Raw genomic sequence first — 25,606 nt, 5'->3', positions numbered from 1 at the left:
GCGTAGTCAGGGCCCAAAGCGGACAATATCGTGCTACGGTGGTAGAGCGGGCCCGGGATGTGGTGGACCCCGGGCCGGGATGTGACAAATTGTTATAAGAGCCTAACCCTGGCCATGGTGTGCCGACGATGTCATCGGGCCCCTTAAGGGGGGTGGATTGTAAGATTCCACATCTCCCAGGGGAGTGATCCTTATATGTATATTCTCATCCCTATCTAGCATGAGGCTTTTTGGTAGCTCCCTGGCTTCGGGTTCCATCGGAACTTCGAAGTTAAGTGAGTAGTGCGCAAGAGCAATCCTATGATGGGTGACCCATTGGGAAGTTCTCATGTGAGTTCCCAGAAACAAAACTGTGAGGGCGTAGTCGGGGACCAAAACGGACAATATCGTGCTACGGTGGTAGAGTGTGCCTGGGATGTGATTGACCTCGGGCTGGGATGTGACAGTTGTATATCTCAAGTTCAAATACTTCTCACACTTTTAGTGCAAAATATCACTTTATTTGAGAAAAAAAAAAGTTCATACTCATGCCAAGACTGTAAGCATAATTTCCACCCAAAAATGAAATTGATTATTGAATGTTTTTTATTCATGATCACACATATCCAGAGAAACAAGGGTGTTCAAAGACGAAACTTGAGTATACATAAATTCATTCTTATTTAAAGCACATATATGGTTATCTTATTTAAAACATATATATGGTTTTGATCGTATTAAACAAGTTTAGGTGATCTTATTTCTGATTTTATCACATTTCATATTACCACTATTTTCAAAATCTTAGATTTGGATTTAAGCCATAAAACAAAATATGGGCCACTCTTAACAACCCCATCTAACAAGGCACGAATTTCTCCTTGCATAAATACACATCTGCGTGGACCTTCATTTGATCCTAATTTTTGGGTAATTTATTTCTTTTTTTACAATTTCATGATAATTACGATTTAATGATATTCCTACTTTTCTCGGTACAAAAAAGTTTAGGAAATGGAAAGGCTACTCCATCCGAGGACCAAGGCATAATATAAGCCTCTTTAAGGACTTACAGAAGAGGTCTTAGCCATTTTGGTGAAAGTTTTACATTTAACTTCTATAAATAAAGAGCAGTAAGATAAAATTTCGATTAACAAAGTATTAAAATAAACTAAACACCATGGACTAGGCTGCTAGGTGCTAAAATAATGGATCACAAAAATCAGCATGGAGTGATTCAAGCAGCGTTCACTGCCTGAAAAACATCTTTCACATTTCTCTAATAATTTACACAGTTCTGATAATGATACAGGCAAAACTATTTGACATTCTTGACACAACCGCAAATGAGTTTGATGCATGCCCTGGTTTTCCCTCAATTTTCTTCATCACATAGTGCAACATTCTTTCAAACCTTTCGGGGAGAAGTTCGCGATTTCATTTCACAGGTATACAATCTCCGGGCTCTTGGAATAATCAAGTGTATTCGGTTTGCCAACCTTATATTTTGTTCAAGCTTTACACATGCAAGGAGTTAGAGGGTTCTCCCACAAGTCATAGTTAGGGAAGGTCGCTTCTGGTAATCCAGTTCGTGTTTCGTGGGTAGTCACTACATCGTCTGCAAAGGTGGCCCATCCCATGTAAGGGTCCCCAAAAGATTTAGACATCAGCCCCTTGTCTGGTTTTATTGATTTTTGACGATGACCCATGTACCGGCGTGCCCCTATGATCAGCTTAGCAAAGTTGCCTCCGTGGGTCATCACGAATACATCAGACTTCAAGCATACCAGGAAGTCAAGCGCTGCCAAGCTAGTCACATGCTTCCTGAATTTATCCAACTCCTGCTTAGCCGCCAACTCCTCTTTCGTTACCTTTTATGAATAGTAAAATGAGCATATCAATCAAGAGGGGGGAAAAGAAGGATTTCAAGTGAAGAAGTTTCCGCATGTCCCCTAAGTTTCCGCTTTTAAAAGATTACATATTTATACGAAGTAACCCCAGCTAGAATTATACCGAACCCCATTTTCTGAATTCAACTAGTCATCCAAGTAAGATATTCTTAATAACGGAAGGGGTATAATCTTTTAGATCTGACTTACTAACACTTCAAAACTAATGGGCTGTCTTCACCAGACAAGTTCAGTCAGTAGTGCTATGGTAGAATAAATTAGAAGTTCATACCAGATTTGGGAACATGTTCCTCAACGGCGCCATCCTGTTGTGGCCACCATAAACCTGTCCTGAAGCAACATAAATTTGAGTTTCCTTAGGATAGCCCATTGCTCGAAGAATGACAGCCACTTCCCCAGGCTCAAGGGGGCATCGCCCTTCCTTTCGCTTCTGCAGGGCTAGTTGCCATAGATGGGTACCATTCTGCATACCAAAATCACCATCAAAAGAAAAAGAAACACAATAAGACTGATATTCTTTCAAAGTTCTGACTCCATAAAGTTGACCTAGGTATGTTATTTACCTTGTACCGTCTTGGCCATTCTTTATGTCTGTATTCTGCCATTAGAGCTTTCTCTTCCCTTGTGCCCACAAAATCACAGAAAGATAGGCCTACCATCCCTTTCTCAAACCTAAGATGAAGAGCCCTGCAAGTGTAGAATTGTTAGTGAAGTTAAGGTACAATTACCAGAAATTTGAATGGATTTAAGTACAATGTTACATACATATAAGGATTGGAACCTCCAGTGCGATTTCTCATCCTTGACGCCAATAAATCAGCCATCTCCTCTATCTCAGGTAGAAATTTAAGAGCATGATAATTCACCCTGCACCTTAGCCTGTTGATTTCTTGAGGGACATTGTCGTACCTGAAACCAGAGAGGTATGATATTATTAACTTGTTATACATTCTTGATTTCTAACAGATATAAACACTTACATTTTTTAAAGATAAAAGAAACTTTCAGTCCTTTTCTTTCTACAAGAGTGTGACTTGTGAGCTTTGGACAGCACCTGTATAAGAATTCCCAACTTACCCGAGTCGATCGACAAAAGGTTTTAGGGCCATTATCTTCTTCTCCTTGATTCGCGGCAGAACATTGTCTATGTAAAATTGAGCAGGTGCATATTTTGGAATGTTCTTTACTGTTCGTCTAAAGAAAAAAATTTACATATCAGTGCGAGTTGCAGAGAAAAATCTATACAAATTGGGGGGAGAGAGAGAGAGAGAGCTTAACCTTATACTTGTAAATAGCTCAGCTTTGTCAGTAAACCACTCAGGAATATCACGAACAATTCGTACATCATCCTTCAGGTAATCAATGAAATGGTCAACATCAAAGATATCTTCAAATTTCCTGCAGAAGTTGTAATACTCAAATCAAGAATTGCAAGCATAAGAGATCCCAAAACAAGATCTTATGAAGCAATTTCAAATAGGGATACTTTCAAAAGATCTTTAAAAGCATGAAAGCAAAAAGATTAGTTTTTCAAGATCTGTAACAGAGACCATTAACATCAAAATGGTATTTTCCTGTTATTTAATTGTGTATATAGTTATATACTGTTTTTATGACTTTACACTAATATGACAGTACTTATAAAAATAGAGGCAAAATCTCACGTTTGGTCTTTCCAAATCTGGTCCTGCTTCAGCACAGGCAAAATAAGGGTGGCATTCATTATTTTGGCTACAGCTACTGCATTGCATATCTGCATGGAAAACATACACATGACAGTTCACATACAACAATAAGGCAGAATCATCCGGCTAAACTTACAGAACCATATCTCAAACTAATATGCAAATAAGCAAGCAGACTAGCGCAACCATTATAATCCAATGGAAAATTGCTTTCTGTAAACCATGGAAAAGCAATGGAAAATAAGGGGTTGAAAAAGTAGCTAAGTGAACAATTTTATATTTGAACAGAGAAATTCAGCCAAGCTACAAGGTCATATAAAAGATCAGTCAAGCTCTTATGACGAAGACAACAGCAGAGAAAAAGTAATGAGCTTAAAGCCATTGAAAGAGAGACAAGCTAACAAACAAACAAATCAACCGCAGTGCCGCACCGGCAGACAAGCTGTTGCCTTCAGACAGCCATCCCCAGCTGGACACCAAGCACAAAAACATATTATGGTCGTTGTAACAGATTAACTGTGACAGCCACCATTTAACATTGCAACCAATCTGTAGGAGCTCTTCTCGGTGCAATTCTAGAACCTTCTTGAAAAAGTGAAATTTTTGTCTTACATCTTCTCTAAGTTACTCTTTCACTTCATTCTTACAATGTGCACAAATTAGAGGAAATAAAGATTTCTTGAACAGATAAACAATAAGACCGAGTAGAACATACTGCAATTCTTTGCTGATTTAGGCCACCCTCAGCATGAATAAATATGTACCCAGTTGTTTCGTTTTCAGGTGGAAGATCTGCACAATGCCGGAAAGATTATAAATTTAGAAAGGTGGAACTAGACATAGTAATAAAGAAGATCATAGATCTAGTGCAACACGTCAACAACAAAAACAAGAGCTCAGCTCACCTGAAATGCCACCAAGGCGGCGCTCGGCACAGGACTTCCAAGACGTGGTTGCTGAATACGGATTCTCCCAAAGCGAAGGCGATTCCTTGACCTAGAAAAGTAAATTTACATTAAAAAATCTCACAATTACATCACCGAAATTCTAACATTGACCAAGCAAACAGCTTTCCCCAACTTACATGAGGACAGTGAAGAGTAATGCCATCTTTTTTACACAAGTAAGGAGTATTCTGCAACACAAAGCCAAACAAACCAATTGAAAAACATCGATTTGCACAGCTCTAAGCAAGACTATCTTATCCCAATTGCCAAACACCAGAAATCCGAACAGAAAAAGCACCAAAAAGCCATACCACTCGTTTCACGATCGCCAGAATCGAGACCAGGCAGAAGACTGCGACGACGATGACGACGAAGAGTGAGATCCTGGAGCTGTTGGAGTCGTCGGCAATTGAGGGGCAGATGGATTGGAAATGGGAGAGGAAGGGACGGTCGCGATCTTTGTAGGGAGGGCGACCGCGGCCGTCGTCGTCGTCTTGGGGCTGAGTGTCGAATATCAGAGGGGAGGAGTCCTCGTCGCGCTTCATTGGAGAAGAAGTGGCTCGAGCCCCCACCGAGATGGAGTGCCTGAGCTCCGCCATGGCACGCTTCGGACTGTAAGTCATGTTTCTGGCTCTTGGTTTGTTATATGTGGAGAGTGGGGTTAAAGCCAAAGCCGGTTTAGTTTTTTATTATAATTTGCACGTTGCGTAATTTTATACAAATTTAAAAAAAAAATTTAGACAACAAATGTATAAAAAAGAGAAAGAAATAAATTAATATTAAGCTCGTTATTTATAAAATTTAAATTTAGTTCTCTTGTCGAGACATTAAATAAAATCGCTTTAGTTTGAGATTTGCTCGTAGTTATAGTCCGTAACTGCAGTTACTCTTGTTCTTGAGCTTCTAAATTCTAACTTTAGAAAATTAAGGTAACATTTCAAATTGAAAATTGAATTGAACAAAATAATTGATTTGGTTCAATTTTGATTAAGTGGTTGTTCTCGAACTCATCATCAATTGAAGCTCAAGTCTAAAATTCAACTTTCCCCATGAATTTTATCACCAAACTTAAAGAAAATTACCCGTAAAATTTGAATAATATATATTAATGTATTTAATTGGGTAAACTTAATTCAATGGTTAGGCCAATAAAAGCAGTTTTTCAATCAATGTAATTTTTTATTGACAAAGAATAAATTTATTAAAACTTAAAACCTCTAATATAACTGTTTCCTATACAATCAAAATTAAAAACCTCTATAGCCAAAGTTGGAAGATAAAAATCCCAAAAATGTGGGTTGGCAATAGCGAGGCTCACATGAGTTAATGCGTCTACTATAAAATTAGCATTCTTATAAATATACTTCCAACTGATATGCTGAAATTCAGAAGACAACCATTTGATATCTTCTATGATAGGTCTAAGATTCCAAGAAGGCATCCAAACATCTTGCATCACGTGAATGACAAGTTTAGAATCCCCTTCCACCATCAACTTCTTCTCAATCAATGTATGAGTTATTTTCTTTTCCAATCAAGATTTTGTAATTAAGTCTAAATCCAACAACAACAAAATAAAGAAAATTAGATAGATCTAAAACAAGTTAAAAAATTGAATAAAAAGCAAATATTTTGCTCGACGACGTCGTACAGAAATGGGCATTTTCGGACATTTAAAACTATAGCCGTACACCGGTGACCAACCAAAGCCGCCACGCAGACAGAGCACCGAGCAGCTCGGCGCTCTACTAGCACACCACTGCCGCCACATGGCGGCCACTCGACCTCTTCCGCCATCCTTCCAAAAACCTAACTTCCCACCCGCGCCCAAATCTCCCGATCCCTCCTCCGCCGCTTTCCACATCAAAGCCTCCAACTTTAGGAAGAAGAAGCAGAACGGCAGCAACATCATCAGGTGCGAGATCAAGAGCTTCGGCCACAACCTGACCATCGAGCCGGACTCTCCGGTTCACGTCTTCCGCGCCGCTTCCGAACCCCAATTGTCAATGGCTTCCGATTCGGCGGTGAAGAAGGCGAAGAAGGTCTGCCTCTTCTACTGCGCCGAGACCAAAGCCCTCGCCGAGAATGTCGCTGCCCAGTCCGACTCCATCGAGCTCCGCAGCATTACTTGGAGGTGAGAGGTCCGACTGCAAGCGTGGCAATTGGGCATTTGCCTCGAAAATTTTAATTTTTAATTTGTGGAATTTGGCTCTGTTGTGCTTCAATTTTTGTAAATTTGGATTCTTTTAGGAAATTTGATGATGGGTTTCCCAACATTTTCATACCCAATGCTCATGGAATTCGAGGGCAACATGTGGCGTTTCTCGCCTCGTTTAGCTCCCCGTCGGTGATTTTTGAGCAGCTCTCTGTGATTTATGCATTGCCCAAGTTGTTCATCTCCTCATTCACTCTGGTGCTTCCATTTTTTCCGACGGGGACTTCGGAGCGTATGGAGGATGAGGGAGATGTCGCCACCGCTTTCACGCTTGCCAGGGCCTTGTCAAACATTCCCATTTCGATGGGTGGGCCTACTAGTTTAGTTATCTATGATATCCATGCCTTGCAGGTTTTTCTATACCACATTTAGTAAACAAATTTGCCTTCTCTAAGCTCTTAGTACTGGTTTGGTACTGAGGTTCTTTTATAAAAAGTGGGTATAAGAAAAACTGAGCTCAAAAATGTGTTTTTCCAAAGCGCAACGATACCAAACCAGCCCTAAGATGAGCAATGTGCAACGATTATCTGACCTTGTTGTTTTGGTTGTTTGTTGCGTGTTTAGGAGCGGTTTTACTTTGGTGATAATATCTTACCATGCTTTGAGAGCGGGATCCCTTTGCTCAAAAATAGGCTCCAGCAGCTCCCTGATTCCGACAATGTAAACTGTTTTCTCCTCCCCTGTCTGTTGAGTCCTAGGAGTTTAGATGTTGATAAGGAGTAATTATTCATTAAAAAAATTATTTCTGACATTGTATGCTGATTATCTTCCCAATTTAGATATCCATTGCTTTTCCTGATGATGGTGCGTGGAAACGATTTCATAAGCAGCTACATCATTTCCCTACGGTATGATATGTTTTATTCTCCCTAGTAACAAGGAGGATCTGTTACCTGTGCATGTTTTTGTGTCTAATTCTAAGAGTCATCAAAATATCATCTAAGAGTATTCATTAAAACAGCATAATTATGATAATTGCATTATTTTCGTCACGTTTGTTCTGATTGTTTTGACTTTAAGGATCTGACTATTGATGCCTGTGCAATACACCTCATAGATATCCATCTATAGTCTTGTGTAAAAGGCACAGCTAAACAGTGTTTTTTTTTCAACTAATGTTGTGCGATCTCCTTCACTGACACTTTCACGAGCCTTACATTTGCTGCATGACGGCTTGCTTTAACTATGTTTCTTGCAGACTGCCTAACCTTTAAAGAGTTGAATGCAGATTGTCTGTGCTAAAGTTCGGGAAGGTGACCAACGAATTGTACGTATTAAGGAAGGAGACCCTAGAGGACGACATGTTGTGATCGTTGATGATTTGGTTCAGTCTGGTGGTACCTTGATCGAATGCCAGGTATCCAGATCCTGAGCGAACTTCTTATTTGCTGTCAACTCTATAATATTGGCCGTAACACAATGAACAATGTAATTCAGATAAAATACGGCTATTCGGCATGGGAAAGTTTTAAACTTGTCCGTAGGTTGGGACTTGAACTTAACTACTTGGCCCGTAGATGGACATTTGACTTATGCTGCATTTCTTGCCACATTATATTCCTGCTTTAGTTTCATTTTCACAGAGGAAAAAGAGTCCTTCCATTTGTTCACAAGTTAATCTGAAATGCCATATTACGTTTTCATCTTGTTTTAGAAAGTTTTAGCCGCCCATGGAGCAGCAAAAATCAGCGCGTATGTAACACATGGGATCTTTCCTAATCGATCATGGGAACGCTTTCAAAGTGATTATGGAGGTATTACATGGTCTACTTATTACAATTTGGTGCTAACTTGTTCAAGACTCTCCGAGTACAATTTCTAATTCCTTTGTGCATTCCTTCCTTGTTTTTCCAACCAGGGCACCCGGAGCACGGGCTGACCTACTTCTGGATTACGGACTCGTGTCCAGTGACAGTGAAAGATGTGAAGAACAACCCGCCATTTGAAGTTCTTAGCCTTGCTGGTTCCATAGCGACTACTCTTCAAATGTAAGAGTAAGGTATGAGCACTAGATAGAAAGTGTCCTCTTTGGTTTTTGCTATGTTTTTGCCCCACCCTTTCTTCCAATAAAGGGGTTGAATGGATTATAGAGGAGTCGTCAGGCATAGAGAAAAGTTAGCACTTGAGAATCCGGGTGCGGCGAAGAATTTTTCACTTTGTTTAAGAGATATGATGGCCGGCTTTAGAACTTGGATAACAATAAAACCCAACTTCAGTCAGTCAGCCATAATGTAGCTCTAGGAATAGGGCAAGCGCGAATAACCGTTGATAATGTACAAAGTGGTTCTTGCGTACACTTTCTTCAAGTTGTGGATTTTCGTAGTGTAATTCAGCGATCCGAATCAGTTTTCTAACTTTTTCAAGGATTATTCATGCCAATTTTGCCCAGTCAATAATTTTTAGTCTTTTGATTTTGATTGTCCACATTTCATTTCAAAATGAGAATCCTGGAAATCTTCAAATCGTGTCTGTTTATCGTATATCGTACGTTTAAAAATCATTTTAAATACTTTTATTTAAAATTAAACATGAACAATATCTGACAAAAAACATTATATACTTTCATTTATACAAGCCTCTTTGACCAGAAACAAAAAGTCTATCCATACAATATTATATGTATGTCTTATATTTACGTGCAAAACAAACAAAAGCTTTTGCTATTTATTTATCTTTCTTAAAAATGCTGGTTCGTTCTGCGGTTACAAGTCAAAAGTAATTCGTTTTACTCAAATTAATTAATTAAAAAAAAGGTTTATGTTGCAGTTACCCGATCAGTTCATTCTTTGCTTTACAAGTCGAATCAAACGAGAAAGATTTACATGGCACATGCGCACCAAGCTTTTGATATATGCACACCTGTCAAGCTTTTGATAGTTGCACGTGATGAACACACAAAAACATTTACAACTCAAATGACAAATCAAAATTATGTAACAATTTAGCCGCCACACATACATTTTTGAAGTAGCCTTCCTTGGACCTACAAGATAACAACGACGTGTATCACAACTCACGTACAACGTATAACATTCAGATTGAAGTTTCAAGTGGATGCATGATAGGTTGATGAACCTTGTGATGAAAGCGAAAAATGAGCACAATTACCTCTTAGTTAGAGCAAAACGAAAACACATCCCTCCTCTCTCACACTTCGTTTGAAACTCTTATGTAATTCAAGACCTTTTTTAGAGCCTTTCCACTGTCAATAGCCTCTCTCGCTCTATCCAGGGCAGAGGTTATGTCTTCTGCACCATCACATCCAAGTAAGTGATCAATCATTCCAGCATTCAACACTATTCGATCATAAGCTGGTCCCCTTTGACCACGAAGCGCTGTTAAGCCCAACTCTATATTCTTCACAACCTGAAGTTGCAGAAAATGTAATTATTCGTCACAAAACGCTGGCTTGTAAAAAAAATGAGTGCAAAAACCTGTGTTTGTATGTGTGTGCACGCATGTGGGTGCGCGTGCGCATGTGGGAGAGAGAGAGAGAGAGAGAGAGAGAGAGAGAGAGAGAGAGAGAGAGAGAGAGAGTGCATGCCACAAGATGGAAGGAATTACCGATCTATCAGTTCTTGGAGTGTCGGTGGGTTCAAAGCCATAGTCTACGGCATTAACCTCTAGACTGAAGCTCTGACGTGAAACACCTGCAAACCAATCTTTCGAGTCAGTTTTGATGGTAGGATACTTTATGCAAGAATCTCAACATTTGTGGCAGCTACATGCATAACGCAGAGCTTTGAAACTACCATTACAAGTGTTTGAGAAAATGCAGAAAATAACATAAGGACTTGAACAAACCATCAACTTGACAAGAGGATGCAAAGCTTGTTGAACGAAACCCTGAACAGTAGTTTACAGGAAGTCCTTGTGATGAATTTACTGACCGCAATCTGGTTGTCATTGAGAGAGCTCCTTCCTCACCCTTCAGTAATAGTAAAGTTAGACGGTAGTAGTTTATTTGAATTACTCGGCTGATTAAAGAATAGTAAAGTTAGACTCTAAATTCTTCTATCTAAGATTTCAAAAAGGTTGATTAAAAATATTAAACACTCTAGTATTTGAAGCACCATCCTCTTCAACTGCATAATCAGCAAAGTACCAACCTTCACCACCAAGCCAGCATTGACACCTCTTCTTTTCATAAGCATTAAGAGCGGCTCCTCAAAACCTTCATGATAAAACCCAGCAACAATAGCTTCCTTCCCCCGGGCCTGTTGAGAAAGCAATAGATTTTTCATATTTCTGTATGGTGCACCCCAAATTTGTATAACGATGCTAGGGTACTAATCACTTTGATCAATAATTCGATTGGAGGTATTGCAAGAGTAAATTCGGTTATTTGCTGATGCCTGCTAAATTTTCAGAATTTAAAGTAGATAAATCAATTGCACGGTAGGTAAAGAAGTATTCTAAATGCACACTATTTTGTGTAGTTTCTAAATTTTACACAGATTTCTCGGCAGAAAAATGCCAGTCGAGGTTTCCATAAGAATAGAAAGGATGAGCCTTACGAACAAGTTATTAAAGAAAACAGTGATGTGGCTTACCTTCACGAATTGCTGAACCTTTTCGGTTGTCGCCAGTGGGGGACGTTTCTTAATATGCTCTCTCAACTTAACTAATGAATATCTGCAGAATTCAAACAAATATTATTATCAGTTTCATCCCGATTAGAGTAAATACTAAGCAGAGCATGCCAAAATGTTGGCTAGAGATTCACACAGAGAAGGGCGGGCTTCACGTTGACTTATATAGGCAAAACCAATGTCTTCATCCTGAAATAACAAGATAAAGAATTTAACCACAACCCGAAAGACATAAAACCAAAGGAATCAGTAACCATTGCAAGAATTATATGGGAACCTCAGATACCTCAAGAAGTACTTTTGCTTGCAACGGGGTTAAGCTCGTATTTGCCCCCATAAACTTAAGCATCTGTTCTTCAGTAACTCCTCCCTAAAAAAACAAAAACCTTATCAAACCGGCCCTATTAGTTTATGCTATCGGGTCAATTGGTTGAGCAGAGCTGAAAGCTCACCTTAGGTGGCATCCAATCCAAGCCGTGAAGCAAGCAAGATTCGGAATAACAAGATCGAACCGCAGCAACGAACAATGTGCTTCTAAAGAAACGCGTGTTACCATCGTAAGGTTCACCATAGTGAGTAAGTGATTTAACATCAACAATTGGAGTATCACCTAATTAATCGATCATTAAGCAAATAATTCATCCTCTGAAAAAAAAAATTAAGAAAAACTAATTGGGATTATTAATTAGACTAGAGCTTACCGAACTCATCATCAAATGCAAGGCAGTAAGCTTTCAGCTCACGGTCCGTTTCTCTGTTCATCCGCTGACCAATCAACAATGCCGAAAGCAACGCTTCACTCACACTATCGGACAACGTCGCATCATCCACTGATTTCAACGGAAGAATGTCTCGCAGCACGCCTTGGACTTCTTCGAATCCTAGGTGGCCGCCGGCGAGGACCTCCCGGAGGGCGCCGACCAATCTCATCTCACTCGCGCCGTTCCCGACGAATTGGGGGCCGATTGAGCTTCCCGCGCCCACCAACGACCCCTCCGGATCGGCGATGAACACCACGTCCGCCGGAAGAGCCCGAACCAGAAGCGGCCAGAACTGGTTCATCGCCCGGATCTCGCCTTCGCTCCACTGCGTCGCCTCCGGAAAAGCGTTGGCGCGAATCGACATAGCCGCGAAAAACGCGCCGAGCTGCGACTTCGACACCGGCTCCTCATCCTTCAGCTCGCCCTTGACCGATCTGTAAATCGTGTCGAGCACCTTGAAGGCCTGATCCTCGCTGAGAGGCTTGGTCTGTGTGGGGCCCGTGCAAACCCTAGTCTGAGCGTCCAGCACCGTCTGATTCGGCTTCGGAATACCGGACCTCCGAAACGAAGATGAAATCGTCGGGTTTCGGGTATCGTATTCCGGGATGTTTGAATTTTTTACGGTGACGGACTCCAACACGGATTTGGTGGTTAAGGTTAGTTTTCTTCCGGTAAGGCGGTGGCCGTTATATGCGGGGAGGTTGAGGAGTGTTTGGGTGAGAGGCTGAGTGAGGCTGCGATGCTTAGCGGTGGTGGAAGTAGTGGAGATGGGGGTGAAAAGAGAAGGTTCTTGATTGAGAAGAGCTTTCATGGTTTGCTTTTCTTCGCTGCTGTGTTTTCTTCTTCCTCCTTCTAATGGTGCTGGTGCTGGTGCTGGTGCTGGTGCTGCTTGGGAAGAACGCAAAACTGAGATAGTGCGGTTGGGTATTGATGTTTTCTATGCACTCCAAACCTTTTGTTTGTCATTTATTATTTTAAAATTTCAACGTTCGGACGTGGTTTCTAGAAAGGACAAGGATTGTCTACTCTGCTTGCTTGTTCCGTGTCCTTCCATTCCCTCTGTTTGTGATCACAATTAAATCACGTCAACATTTTATATTACTATTTATTTTTATCTTATTATCTTAAAAAAACAATATAAAATGTTGACGTAGCTTAACCATGATCACACAAAACAAAAGAGCACGAGAACAAGAAGGGCAGACAATCCTTGTCCTTCTAGAAATGCAAGAGAATTTTTTTCAGACTTCTTTTATGAATTCTCTAACACTTTAACATTCAATGTTAATTTTCGTGATAATATTATAAAATATTGTATAAAAATATAAGGTGGCTAAGAATTTATAGAGAGCCTTTAGCTGTTTTTTTTATTTTTTTTTTATGAATACATTGATATTTTTACACTAAAGGGAGAGGGAGTTCGGCTAAGTCACACAATGGGCAAACCTAATTTGGTATTGAATTCGCCATCCACGAGATTCAAACCTAAGACCTCTCACTCCCAAATGAAAAGAAATATCATCAAACCGCAGTACTGAACAATGTTTTAAAAGGCAAAGGCGTGGACGAGACATTTGATTGACAGCTCCCGCCTAGATGAAAGCCTTAAGACGTGAGGCGACCTAATTTTTTAATACATATTTTATACATATAAAAATATAATAGTCACAAACAAGTTTAACTCACATAACCAAGTTTAATCAAACATTCAAATTAATCAATTTCAAACATCTACTTAAGTAAGTGCCTATTTATATGAGAGTTTTGGATAATATTTAAGTGGGATAGGTAGTCTTTAAAAAAGATAAATAAGAAGAAAAAAATATAACGAATTAAAAAAAAAAGAATAATATAACATTAAGAAAATAATAATCCACATAGAAAGATGTTTTCATTTCTACGTCAATCATAAGAATATTCAGAAAAATAATAAAAACAAAAACAAAACAATGCTTATCTAATATACATCTAGTATATGAGAAAATAAATATTAAAAATAAAAAGTGAACATAAAAGAGATAGTGGGATAATAAATGTTATTGAAGTGGGATTAGTTTAAAAAAAGTGAAGATAATGGGGTAATAGATGTGGCAAAGTAGAGTCAGTTTAAACATTAAAAAAAAAATTTAAAAACACCAACTCAGCCTAAAAAACCTGGTCGTCTTCTTCATATTCTTCATCTTCTTCATCTTCTTCGTTGGTGTTCATGACTTACAACTCAAAACAGTTTTGCAACTCTAAAAAAAAATTAGATTTTTGAAATTTAAAAAAAGAAAAAGGGACGCCCAATCGACACCTCAGGCACGCCCAAAGAAACCTAGGTGTGTATTTTGCCGAAAGAAGCCTACGCATGTATTTCGTCCCTCTGACCACCAGGATCAGAAATCGATCGATAGTTGGCAACTGGGTTTCCTCCTCCCTGGCTATGCTACATCCAGCTCGCTCACGATCACTTCTCCTCCTCTTCCGACGTCCTTCTCACCGTCTGCTTCGCCGACAAAGTTGTAGTGAGCCCACGTTTTTTCTCAAGGACAATCAGATGCATGGACACAAGAGAAAGCCACCGTATCTCGTATCTGACACGTTGAGGATATGGATACGGATACGTGTGGATACACACCTGATACGTATCGGAGTGAAGGGATACATTTAGGACTGATAAGATACGCGTATCGTATTGTCGAGATATCAGTATCCTACTTCTTGGATAAGTTTCAAACTAAAATAGGAGGATAATCAGAAATAATAATAATAATAATCACAATAAATCCGCACATAATTGTGATTGATCGAAGCTAGCTAACTGAAATCACATTAAAATCGGAGGATATTAGAAAGAAAAAAATTCGGATTTAACTCTCGAACCTCATAAATCATTCAGCTTGGGAGACTTTCACGAATCACCATTGACCGTCATCTGTCGTCTCCGTCGTCTCCATCTTCTCCATCTACAATGCTCCATCGTCTCATTCGTCTCTGTCTGCAACTGTTCGTGAGTGGTGAGCTTTCATTTTCACTTTGTTAATAGTTTCAAATCCGATGCTTTCCTGATCTTCCTCCTCAGCTTTACTGATTCAATGACTCCATAGTCCATTCGAAGCTTTAATCTGATTCCCCGAGGACAAAGCCCATCTCTGAAACTAAAAACTTAATCTGATTCGAAGCCTTTTGCTTTTCTCAAACTAATATTACAATATTACAATAATATATTATAATATCCATACCACTACTCCATAGTCCATTCGTAGCCTTAATTTGATTCCAAGTCTTTTGCTTTTCAGTTTTTAACTTTTTTGTATTATTATAATATTATTGTATTTTACGTATTATAATATATTATTGTGTAGTGGCATGGATATTCTTTTTACTTTTTCAAGTTTTAAGACTAATTGCTTGTTAGATGCAATATCTTTCTAACTGTTTAGAGTTTATTGAAACAGTTAATTAGAATTAGATGCCTCATTTTAGATTTTTCTAAATTAAACATCTGTTACTTTTCAACTTTTGATTAAAGTGCTTTTACTTTTAATTAAACTTTATATTCCAGGTAGATTCTTAATTTAAGTATTTTATAAATTATTTAAATCCATTTCTATGTAAAAAAAAATGCACTCAATAATATTCATTAATTTATTGCTATTTTTATGGAATCTCATCCCTTCCTCAATTTAAGGATTCAATTATATCTACTGGGGTTCAAGATTAATTGGATGAAATATAGTTTTTCCAATTTCCAACTCAACATTTTATATAGATTATAAAAAAAACAAGAGCTCGTTTATAATTAAAATTGAGATGTAGACTAGACTGCCTAATTTCATGCAACTGAAAATAAATTTGAATTTTTTAACAACTACTTATAGTAGAAACGTGAACTAAGAGTTTTCACATTTTTTTTATTTAAAATGAGTCCTTAGTCCAATAATTAATTATTAAGAGTTGACAAAATATTTTTTAGTGCAATGTTTTAATGTGAAAAGTTATCTTTTTTTTGGGTTACACAACTTACACATAACGTACCATAAGTTTTGTACGTACCAAAGTAAGGATAATACAACGTACTAATAACTTGGTACATACTAAATAAAGAATTGCATAACGTACCAAAAGCAATATTTTATAATGTACCAAAATACTAATATGTACCCAGATTAAATTTATATAACGTACCAATAACATACCAAATGATTGGTACGTTATATTTAATATATCTGTTTGGTACGTTATATTTAATATATGTGCATGTTATATTTCATAATTGTATGTTAATAGGATGTTTATGTGTTTTTAGAATTTAAAACAACAAATTATTTGAATAAGAAAAATTCATTTTGAACGAATTATGATAAGATAAGCTAGGAAGTTTGTGATGATTTTAGAATATTTGTGATATTATTTTCTGAACTAGTTGGTTAATTAAATACAATAAAAATCATAATTTTTAATTAAAAATTAGTAGAAGAATGTTTGATCAAAAGTTTAAAAGTTATAGATGTTTGATTAAAAAAATTCAAATTTGAGGCATCTATGTCAAAATGCCCCTTATTGAAATAAATTTGAACTTGAGTAATAAATTTGAATGCTTATTTTATAATGTTTTAGATATATTTATTTATTTATATATATTTTTAATTGCCATATCCCAGACATATCGTGTCTTCGTTTTTAGAAATTTGACATGCCCCATCATGTCATATTCCCGTATCCGTGTCCATGTCCATGCATTGTAATAAATTTGCCCATTTTCCATACGTACACTACGCATTTTCACGGCGGCCAAACGGTATTTAAGCTCAAATATGATAAATAAAACGAGTTCAACAAGTGCTAGATTGTTTATAGCTAGTTTCTGCCGGAGATTACTACGACTACGACGTTGTTCTTTGCTTCTTCCCAAAGAAGTCTCGTAACCTTGCAGGAAAAGTATTCAATAGACGTCAACTGTTTAATATTAATTAATTAGCTGTTAAATCCCCATATTTTACTTAACTCTTGTTTGGTTATTTCCTTTTCGATACTTAAATGCTTGAGCATTCAATTTTTATGATTTTCCCCGCTTGATTGTTTCTGTGGCTTAATCAACAAGTAATGCAGTGAGGATTACTGGGATTTTGGGTTGTTTTTCTAGCCTCTAGGCCAAACTTTCTTTGTTCCCAATTTGTTTGGTTTTTCGAAGATTCGTAGATTTCATCTGGCAAACTCTTTGAATGATTACGACTTAACATGTTGCAGGAGGAGCACTATGTTTCCAAGCGGCAGTATGTTTGGCCTCACGTTTCATGCAACCCGCGACTTCCTTCCAAGGGTACCAGAGCCGTGCTTGTCAGCTATCGAGACTGTGTGGGCGAGGCAAGCTGCGCAATGCTTTTTTTTTTTTTTTGCTACAAGAACTCACAATGCCCTTGTGTTAACTAAGATCTTGTTTGCAGGTCCAGAAGTTTGCGTTGCGATTTTTGTCAGTCGATGAGGCAGAGAGATTTATGATCTCTTTGAAGGTGAAATCATTACTGCAAACAAAATCCAGTGTGTTAGTAGATGAAATATCTTTTCCTTTGTATTGCAATGGTAATAGAGTTACGATTGGTTTTGTTTTTCAGGGGATCTTCGACATTGAACCTCTTAATACTGACATGGAATCTGAAGTTTCAGCACAGTGTGAGTTCGTTTATTCGGCTAGGCCACCCCTCGACCAGTAAATACAAAACCTGCAATCTCCTAAATTCTTCGTTTCCCCTTGAGCTGCGATGGTGTTTTGCTGAGTTTCCAGGGTTTGTACACGCTTTATCATGACTCCGGTTCAGACTTATACCACTCAAATACTGCCAAGCTTCGGCAATGCAGGTGAGCACTACTCATATGCTCATCCGATGATGCATATTCATAACTTTCAACAAAACTTTCCAGCCGTTCGTCCAGGTTTCACCACATAGCTGAATGACTATCGCGGCACCGTTGAACAAGGTAAATTATATTTATTTTTAGACAATTAAACAAGGTAGAATGTACGCCTTTGCAGATAACCAGAAATTTTACTACCATTAATCATGATTGAATGTACGCGCAGCTCAATCAACTGTATCAGAGTCTGTCAATCTCAACTCCCATATCATGCCTCCAAATTTCACCTCATGACTTGGGAACTCTCAACCTGTTTTTGAACAAGGTACATTCGCGACCTTAGCAGTAAACCGAAATTTTATTCAACGGAAAATTTGTCCTTGATTGAATGATTCAATGGCAGCACAATCATTTGTATCACAAGAAGTCATTCTCATATCCCAACTCGCAGTAACTATTTCTAACACCTCAAAGTTTCTCGTCATAGACAATTTTCTTCGTCAGTAGAACAATGTGATTCCATGTGATGAAGTATTAACACAAATGTTTGTTATGTAGCAGAGTTACAGGGGAGATGCTTCCCCCCAAGGTAGTAGCTTCACTTTTCTTTTTTTCTTCTCTGAGAATTATTGCAACGCATGAAATGGTAATTTGTTTCTAATTATTTATTTCTTCCCTGTTATTTTCCAGATATGTTGAGTAACATGGAGAGAGTTATCAGTGAAATGGGGGTTGATACGACTCTCTAGTTTTATTTCAATTTTTTTGTATATAAAGCTTTAACCATTTCATTTTATTTTATCTGCTTTTTCTTCTCTTTTAATCATATGGTTTAGGTTGAAAGTTGAAATTCAAGGTATTTTAAAAAAGAATTCTGGAAGGTTGTCATTAGTAATACATTCTAATGATATATCAGTCGTTTGTGAGTAAGAAATTTTATGTTTAACTTCCATATGTGGTAAGTGTTGGAATGAGTTGACTTTTGTGTAATTAGGGGGATTTTATTCCCGTTTGAGTTCGTATAATTAGAGTAAATATTATTGCACATTCTTACCTTATAAATCAAGTCAGTAATATATATTTGCCTCCTTGAGAAGAATAATATCAAGAATTGAAACTCCAAAATAAGCCTAAATTAACATGGTATCAGAGGCAGGGAGCATGTCCCATTGGCCCAGTGCGATGATGGTGGGTCCCTTGACCCTGCGTGTAGGGTGAATCCTCCTAAGTTGGGGACAATATCGTAGTATGTTGGAAGTGGGTCTTTGGCCTGTCTCTTTGATAATTTGACAAGATACAAGTGTTGTAACATGAATGAATTGGTAACCCCGTGATTGGCCATGTTGTAATTATTAAGTTGGAGATAACATCGATGTTGTTAGAAGTGGGCATTTGGCTCTCTCTCTCTCTCATAATTCGACAAGATGCACATATTACAACATGAATGAATTGGTAACCCCGTGATTGGCTTCGCTAAGGTTACACGGAAAAATCAATCAGCAAATAAGTCAGTCAACAAGAACAGTAATTGTTACAAAAATACAACAAGGTTCTTCCAAGCCAAGCCACAATTGATGTTTAAGAATTAAGAGCTGAAACATGTGCTCCTAGTCAGTTAGATAAATTTCCGACAATTTTTCCGTATCTCTCCTTGATCTTCAGTGAGAACATTGATTCTCCCCATCTTAATCATGGCGTTTGCAAATGCCCGAGCAAAAGAATCAGACCTAGCCAGTTTCTCCACCACCCCTCTGGTGCGAGGGTCGATCACCAAAACCTGATCCGACTCCATCAATCCTCTCCCCTGCATCAGGCTCTTGTAGTAGTGATTGTCCAGGACGAGCGGTGTGGTGGGGTCTGAGTCAACAGCCCTCTTTTTAGCCTCCTCCGCGGGCAATGCGTTGGGTGCAGGGCACTGTTGAGCAAGCTGAGCCGCAAACACTTCGTTTAGTGAAGGGTCTTTCGGCTTACCTGGTGCGAAATTGTACATCCTGTAATCGAAGAAGCTGCAGTGGACGGTGCCGATGGAGTGCGCTCCAGACAAGGCAACCATTTCCTCAAGGCTCAAGCCTTTTCTGGAGAAGAAGTCTATGAGCTCCTTCAGAGGTGTTGTGGGAGAAGGAAGTATGACGTCGGAGGCACGGGAAGTGCGGCTGTCGCGGCGTCCAGCAGGGACTTCGTAACGAGGCAAACCGGACAGAGCCACAGCTTCCCGTGAGGCAAAAGCTAAAATGTCGGCACATGAGACGGTTCCCGGGCACTCCTTTTCTACCCTAGCCTTGATCTGATCAATGACTTCTAAACCTCGGACCCCGAAGCTGGCCGGTGATAGCATCTCTACGGGCTCGCCAGAGGGTGTGACATCCAGCAGAAGTGACGCATCACAGCCCTGTATGTACATTCATGAATATATTTTAAGTAATAATCACAATTTGACATGCATGACCCTAAACGGCATTGCCACAAATGATATATTACATGTAAGGAATCAAGGCGTTATCCCAATAGGCACAGTAAACTGTATTTACCTTGACAAAGCAATCGTGGAAGAAGAGGCGAATGAGGGCAGCAGGAAGCTTTCGGTCCTTCTCTACAGCCTTGGCCACAACGTCAATCACAATTTTCTCCAAATTGGGACATTTCCGATTGTAAAATCCAACATGCAACCCGTTCCCCGGGTTGTTCACATCTGCCGAATAAGCAACGACGATCATGGAGCACAAGGTGACGGCAAAAACCGGCGCGGCAATTAAACGACTACCCATCTCCCCGGTAGAAGATCGGTGACTGTTTGTGACTTGAAGTGGCACAACCTTAGAGAGAATTGTTTGGTTTCTTTCTCTTTTTGTGCCACAGTCACGACGGAGACACGATGCGGGGCTGTGTTTATATACAAAGTGAGTGACTTAGGTTTGCCTTTGTTTTACCTCGTTATTCGTGGTTAAAATTGCAATACTATAGAAAGATGGTTTTTTTTTTTTCACCATTTGTTCGGCTCTTTTTGATTAATGGATACTATATCGTTTATAGTCAAAATTTAACTCCTAAATTTAAAAATGTTGTCATTTATAGTCAAAACCTCATATCAATTAAACGAAGTACCCTCAAATTGAAAATCAAAAGCCACATAGATAGGCTCTTTCTGTCTGTTCCTTTTTGTTCTTTTTTTTTTCTTTTTTGTGGTTTGATTATTTTCATATCCCAACCCGAGAGCATGAGAAAATATTAAGAGGTATTCATTCTGATGGAAATTAAGTCGATCAAATTGTCAAATTAATTTCTTAATTGAGAAACCTACAAGGCTACAATCAAGACGACCATGATGAAAATTTCACATAACTACAACTTCTGAATAGTTTTCTACAATAGTTAATTGGTATTTTTCAAAAAATTTCATAGAACTATAACTGATGCATTTTTTTAGCAAATGATATTATAATATTTTGCAAGTTTTTATTTTGATGGAAACTGCCATTACATGTTCTCATGCATTCTTCCGCATATGAGTCCTTAAACATAAGGGTTACCCTCATTACGTATTTAATTAAGTGATAGAATTTGAGCATAATATTTAGAAGTAGTGAAGCAATTTTAACACCATGGATCTGAAAAAGAAGAAAAGAAAAAATGAAAAAACAAAGGAGACAGAGGAAGTTCTTTGCGGCAAATCGGCATTCTCCCCAGAAAAAGGGCGTTGGAAGAGGACCATATATGTTTTTTGCCCCTTTATAAATTTCTGTGCTTTTTATTTTAGAAAAAATAATGAAAATGATTTGAAGACTTTGGGTTTTAATCAAAAGGACAAAAATGTGTTGTAAGTAAATAGTACCAGGAGTGACTTTTTAAGGTAAATATGTCTTTTTTGTTAAAAATGAACAATACTGAAGTGTTTCATTAAAACTTTTTTTTTCCTCTAAAAGATGGGATATAGTGGTTGACCGATCATTCCCATAATCTTATTAAAATAAAAGGAGAAATACAAACAAAGAGAACATAAAGCCAAACCTCGTTGAGGAAAAAATATAGCAAGTAATTAATACGGCCAGGAAATCAAAAATCAACCCCACGTACAAAGAAAACATATAGTAAAAATCATCTGAAATGATATTTGGTAGAAGCAGAAATATCATGAAAGCAGAAGCTGCACATGAAGGAACATTAGACCACCAACAATATGCAGCATGATTTGCACCAAAGTTAGCTAAGGCCTAAGCCACACAGTTGTCATCGCGAAACATATGGGAAACAAAAACACGCATATGCCTAATACGCCATAGGCAATTGCTCCAATCAACACGCATATAGCCCACACGGCCTATAGACTTGAAAGACCCATCAGTATTTACCTTGATCCACCCCACCATAGGAGGTTTCCATACAACAGGGATGAAACTCTAGTCAATCTTAGTTAGCGTTGCATGCCTACAATAATGAGTAATGCCCTATCATTTATTTGTGCCGTCTCTCTAATAGAGGTGCGAGCCCACCAACACATGTGGGCCTCATTTCTATTAAAAAGATGATACAAACGATAACATAACTAGATGATAAGAGTAACGTCTTTATTAAGAATAACTTCAAAGTTTCTTTTTCTGGTCAATTGAGTCCTTCTAAATTACATTCTTGATCAATTCCTGTTTCATATATTAAAAATAAAATCTTTGGTCGTGACATGTACGACGTCGTTGTGCATGACTAAACTTGCAGGGAAAGTGCCCGAGTGGATTCGATACACTACATGGATATTATGTACACAATTACTTTTTACACCATATGGATATACACAATTGGTCATAATGTTAGTTAAAGGTTCTGCAATTTTTCCTTATCTCTCCCTCATCTCGAGTGAGAACGTTTGTTCGCCCCATCTTGATCATGGCCTTGGCAAACCTTCGACTCCAAGCTTCAGAATCCGAGGCCAATGTCTTTACCAACGCGCTGGTGCGAGGATCAGAAACCATTATCTGATCCGACTGGAGCAAGGTTTTCCCTTGCAAAAGGTTCAGGTAGAAGTTGTTGTCCAGAACAAGTGGTGTTATTGGATCGAAGTCCACGGCCCTCTTTTTCGCTTCGTCTGCAGGCAATGTATTTTGTTTCGGGCACTTTGTGGACAGATCAGCAGCGTAGGTTGAGTTGAGGGCAGGGTCTTGGGGCTGAGATGTGTTGAAATTGTAGAGTCTGTAATCAAAGAAGCTACAATGGGCCACCCCGATGGAGTGTGCACCGCTCAACACAACCAGTTCGTCGAGGGTGATGCCTTTTCTGGTGAAGAAATCTATGATATCGTTGAAAGGTGTTGTAGGAGCAGGGAGGCCAACATCGGAAGCACGGGAAGTACGACTGTCGCGGCGTCCAGCGGGGACTTTGTGGCGGGGTAGACCAGCCAGAAAAACAGCTTCCCGAGCAGCAAAGGCTAGTATGTCGGCGCAAGAGACGGTTTGCGGGCACTCTTGTTCTAGCCTGGCCTTGATCTCATCAATGAGTTCAAAACCTCTAATGAAGTCATTTCCTTGTGCTTTTTTCTCTACAGGCTCCTTTGAGCGTGTGGTCTCCAACAGAATTGAGGCATCGCAGCCCTGTAAATTGTAATTGTTAAAAGCCTCAAGGGGGTGAACTCAACCAATCTAGACAATAAAATACTACGCGATATTTGTACCATCTTAACTGACTGACTACGTTTTGTACGAGAATCGAACATGTAGGTCTCAATGTAGGTGGATCTCGTCCCTATTAGCGAGATGTCTGGCATGTCAGTTGAGATGATATAAATAGTACAATGCTGTGCGTACCTTGACAAAGCAATCATGGGAAAAGAGGCGAATGAGGGCACCGGGGAGCTTTGGATCTTGCCGGTTAGCCTCGGACACGATGTCAGCCACAATTTTCTCCACATTCGGGCAACTGCGACTGTAGAAACCTACATTTAAGCCGTTCCCAAGGCCTTTTCCAGCTGCCTCTGTACAAGGAGCGATGATGACGACGATAACGATGCTTAAGGTGAAGATGATTGTCTCGATGATCATTAGACGACGCATAATGTCTATGTGTGTTAATTAATTAATGCGATTGATGGCGATTAGTGACTAATGCTTTTCTTAATTAATTGCAAATGTCACAATCAAACTACGTACCGGTGAATCATGGATGGTTGCCTGCCTTCCTTGGCGAGAGGGTGGTAGAGTGACAAGTAGGAATTTTGTCCACCGCTGCTTCTTCTGTTGCCCCCTCGCCGGTCACAAGATGGCAGCAAAGTCCAAAAGTAGCAGAGGTTTTCTTACGTTGGCGGGAAAATAGCAAATGTTTAGGGCTCAAATATTTTCCTGTAATTAGTTAACAAACATTCACAAGTTGATTTTCTTTCTATTTTCTTGTTGTATACTTGTTTCACAAGTTTCCTTTATTTAAGGCTTTTTATTCCAAATGATCTCTGAAATAGTAACAACTTATCATTTTGGTCTTTAAGATTTAAAATCAATATACATGGTTTTTTATATTGTTCACCGTCAATCATTGTGGTCTTCATGTGAAAAATCTTCAATTGAAGAAACCACTAGTTCAAGGGGAGGGGTTAATTTGACAAAGATACCCTTAAATTAACGAAGATTTCTCATATAATGACAAAAATGATTGACGATTGACAATCTCAAAGATCACTTATATCGATTTTAAATCTCAGGGACCAAAATGAGAAGTTATGACATATTCTAATTAATCTAATATCTAAACTATAAGAATGAAGATTTGAACATGAGTATATTGCTCTAACCAACTTGACTACATCGTCTACAATTCGTCCTTTTATTATTGTACCATGACTGTGACTGAGGTAAACGCATGCTCCAATGAAATATATTATAGATTTTTAAACAAATTATAATTGACAAACTTGACAGTAACTTGGCGAATTAAAATTGCCAGCCTGCTTCCTCCCTCCCAAAGACGCATTGACTTCTTGCATCAAAGTCTCTAAATATGTTTTCTCTTAGCGGGCACATAACTCCGAAGAACTAATCCCTAACTCCATGATTACCTACCCTAACCATCCACAATTAAACGTTAATTAGCTCTTCGTATCGCTAGCTAATTTCCAGTCGAACGACACCAGATAAAGGTAGAAGTAGATACGAAAAGGACACACCAGTGCTTAGCTAGCTCTTAGCAGAGTTCTCAAGGTATATAATTCTGATTAGTGACAAAATTAAAGCATAAGCATATATTTAATTGCTCAAGAACAATATACTGTTTCAGAAATCCAGAACATGGACGGCCGCGTGCCCCCCCCCCCCCCCCCCCGGTTAATTAAAAACAAAGAAAGAAAAAAGTTGTCTACTATTTTAACGGCCAAGAACAATATTCATGACTGTGACAAAAGTTGTGTACTATTTCAACGGCCAAGAACAATATTCTTGAGCAATACACTGTGACAAAAGTTGTCTACTAATTCTGGTTAGTGACAAAATTAAAGCATAAGCATATATCTAAACGGCCAACCATGCTTTACAGACGGCAAGAACAAAGCTGTCTACTATTTCATGACTGTGCATGAGCTACTGACTCACAACTTTTATTAATAATAAACTGCATAATAATGTCATAAGTTACAATGAAGCAACAAGCTAGTTCTCTCTGTCTATATCGATCGGTGGTTAATCTTGAACCGTCAGATCACATCTGTTATT

The 25,606-nt window shown here is 38.7% G+C and overlaps 5 protein-coding genes across 6 annotated transcripts; 1 reads left to right on the top strand and 4 right to left on the bottom strand.

The window, feature by feature from the left end:
* Positions 1–1,207: 1,207 nt before the first annotated feature.
* On the bottom strand, positions 1,208–5,197 carry LOC103403048 (protein PECTIC ARABINOGALACTAN SYNTHESIS-RELATED). Its single transcript, XM_008341861.4, has 11 exons — positions 4,833–5,197; positions 4,659–4,709; positions 4,480–4,570; positions 4,290–4,366; positions 3,554–3,642; positions 3,168–3,287; positions 2,967–3,083; positions 2,655–2,798; positions 2,453–2,576; positions 2,161–2,352; positions 1,208–1,850 (listed from the first exon to the last, which is right to left on the bottom strand). Exons 1-11 carry the CDS (start codon positions 5,142–5,144, stop codon positions 1,491–1,493), a joined length of 1,677 nt encoding a protein of 558 aa, XP_008340083.1. The 5' UTR covers positions 5,145–5,197; the 3' UTR covers positions 1,208–1,490.
* A 694-nt stretch (positions 5,198–5,891) lies between these two features.
* On the top strand, positions 5,892–9,115 carry LOC103403049 (ribose-phosphate pyrophosphokinase 4-like). The gene is made up of 7 exons (XM_029095399.2): positions 5,892–6,655; positions 6,772–7,087; positions 7,301–7,396; positions 7,516–7,584; positions 7,965–8,093; positions 8,391–8,490; positions 8,595–9,115. Exons 1-7 carry the CDS (start codon positions 6,291–6,293, stop codon positions 8,726–8,728), a joined length of 1,209 nt encoding a protein of 402 aa, XP_028951232.1. The 5' UTR covers positions 5,892–6,290; the 3' UTR covers positions 8,729–9,115.
* A 424-nt stretch (positions 9,116–9,539) lies between these two features.
* On the bottom strand, positions 9,540–13,134 carry LOC103403050 (uncharacterized). Of its 2 annotated transcripts, XM_008341863.4 has the most exons (10): positions 12,030–13,134; positions 11,781–11,938; positions 11,615–11,698; positions 11,465–11,517; positions 11,290–11,371; positions 10,846–10,953; positions 10,541–10,664; positions 10,301–10,386; positions 9,845–10,102; positions 9,540–9,719 (listed from the first exon to the last, which is right to left on the bottom strand). In XM_008341863.4, the coding sequence occupies exons 1-9, from the start codon at positions 12,898–12,900 to the stop codon at positions 9,884–9,886; spliced, it is 1,785 nt and encodes a 594-aa protein (XP_008340085.1). In that variant the 5' UTR covers positions 12,901–13,134; the 3' UTR covers positions 9,540–9,719; positions 9,845–9,883. The 2 variants fall into 2 exon arrangements, with proteins under 2 accessions (XP_008340085.1, XP_070671311.1); XM_070815210.1 differs by lacking the exon at positions 9,540–9,719 and having other exon boundaries at positions 9,843–10,102; positions 12,030–13,041.
* Positions 13,135–19,372: 6,238 nt separating this feature from the next.
* LOC103403052 (peroxidase 57-like) lies at positions 19,373–20,793 on the bottom strand. The gene is made up of 2 exons (XM_008341866.3): positions 20,456–20,793; positions 19,373–20,316 (listed from the first exon to the last, which is right to left on the bottom strand). The coding sequence occupies exons 1-2, from the start codon at positions 20,690–20,692 to the stop codon at positions 19,543–19,545; spliced, it is 1,011 nt and encodes a 336-aa protein (XP_008340088.1). The 5' UTR covers positions 20,693–20,793; the 3' UTR covers positions 19,373–19,542.
* A 1,675-nt stretch (positions 20,794–22,468) lies between these two features.
* On the bottom strand, positions 22,469–24,141 carry LOC103403051 (peroxidase 57-like). The gene is made up of 2 exons (XM_008341865.4): positions 23,717–24,141; positions 22,469–23,503 (listed from the first exon to the last, which is right to left on the bottom strand). Exons 1-2 carry the CDS (start codon positions 23,960–23,962, stop codon positions 22,727–22,729), a joined length of 1,023 nt encoding a protein of 340 aa, XP_008340087.1. The 5' UTR covers positions 23,963–24,141; the 3' UTR covers positions 22,469–22,726.
* Between the last annotated feature and the right edge of the window lie 1,465 nt (positions 24,142–25,606).

Source organism: Malus domestica, chromosome 16 (assembly GCF_042453785.1).
Source record: "Malus domestica chromosome 16, GDT2T_hap1".
Classification (NCBI taxonomy): Eukaryota; Viridiplantae; Streptophyta; class Magnoliopsida; order Rosales; family Rosaceae; genus Malus; species Malus domestica.
Note: the sequence above shows the minus strand (reverse complement) of the source record. Positions and strands in the feature narration are given on the sequence as shown.

Bases quoted from the DNA above. Each gene is read 5' to 3' on its own strand.
- LOC103403048 (XM_008341861.4), bottom strand. From the start codon at position 5,144: ATGACTTACAGTCCGAAGCGTGCCATGGCGGAGCTCAGGCACTCCATC. The intron at 3,288-3,553 runs GTGAGATTTTGC...CAACTTCTGCAG, and splicing joins CAGATTTGGAAAGACCAAAC to GAAATTTGAAGATATCTTTG. The intron at 1,851-2,160 runs GTATGAACTTCT...TATTCATAAAAG, and splicing joins GGAACATGTTCCCAAATCTG to GTAACGAAAGAGGAGTTGGC.
- LOC103403050 (XM_008341863.4), bottom strand. From the start codon at position 12,900: ATGAAAGCTCTTCTCAATCAAGAACCTTCTCTTTTCACCCCCATCTCC. The intron at 11,939-12,029 runs GTAAGCTCTAGT...TCGATTAATTAG, and splicing joins TGCATTTGATGATGAGTTCG to GTGATACTCCAATTGTTGAT. The intron at 11,699-11,780 runs GTGAGCTTTCAG...TTGTTTTTTTAG, and splicing joins TGGATTGGATGCCACCTAAG to GGAGGAGTTACTGAAGAACA.
- LOC103403052 (XM_008341866.3), bottom strand. From the start codon at position 20,692: ATGGGTAGTCGTTTAATTGCCGCGCCGGTTTTTGCCGTCACCTTGTGC. The intron at 20,317-20,455 runs GTAAATACAGTT...ATGTACATACAG, and splicing joins TCCACGATTGCTTTGTCAAG to GGCTGTGATGCGTCACTTCT.
- LOC103403051 (XM_008341865.4), bottom strand. From the start codon at position 23,962: ATGCGTCGTCTAATGATCATCGAGACAATCATCTTCACCTTAAGCATC. The intron at 23,504-23,716 runs GTACGCACAGCA...TACAATTTACAG, and splicing joins CCCATGATTGCTTTGTCAAG to GGCTGCGATGCCTCAATTCT.
- LOC103403049 (XM_029095399.2), top strand. From the start codon at position 6,291: ATGGCGGCCACTCGACCTCTTCCGCCATCCTTCCAAAAACCTAACTTC. The intron at 7,088-7,300 runs GTTTTTCTATAC...TTGCGTGTTTAG, and splicing joins ATGATATCCATGCCTTGCAG to GAGCGGTTTTACTTTGGTGA. The intron at 8,094-8,390 runs GTATCCAGATCC...ATCTTGTTTTAG, and splicing joins GTACCTTGATCGAATGCCAG to AAAGTTTTAGCCGCCCATGG.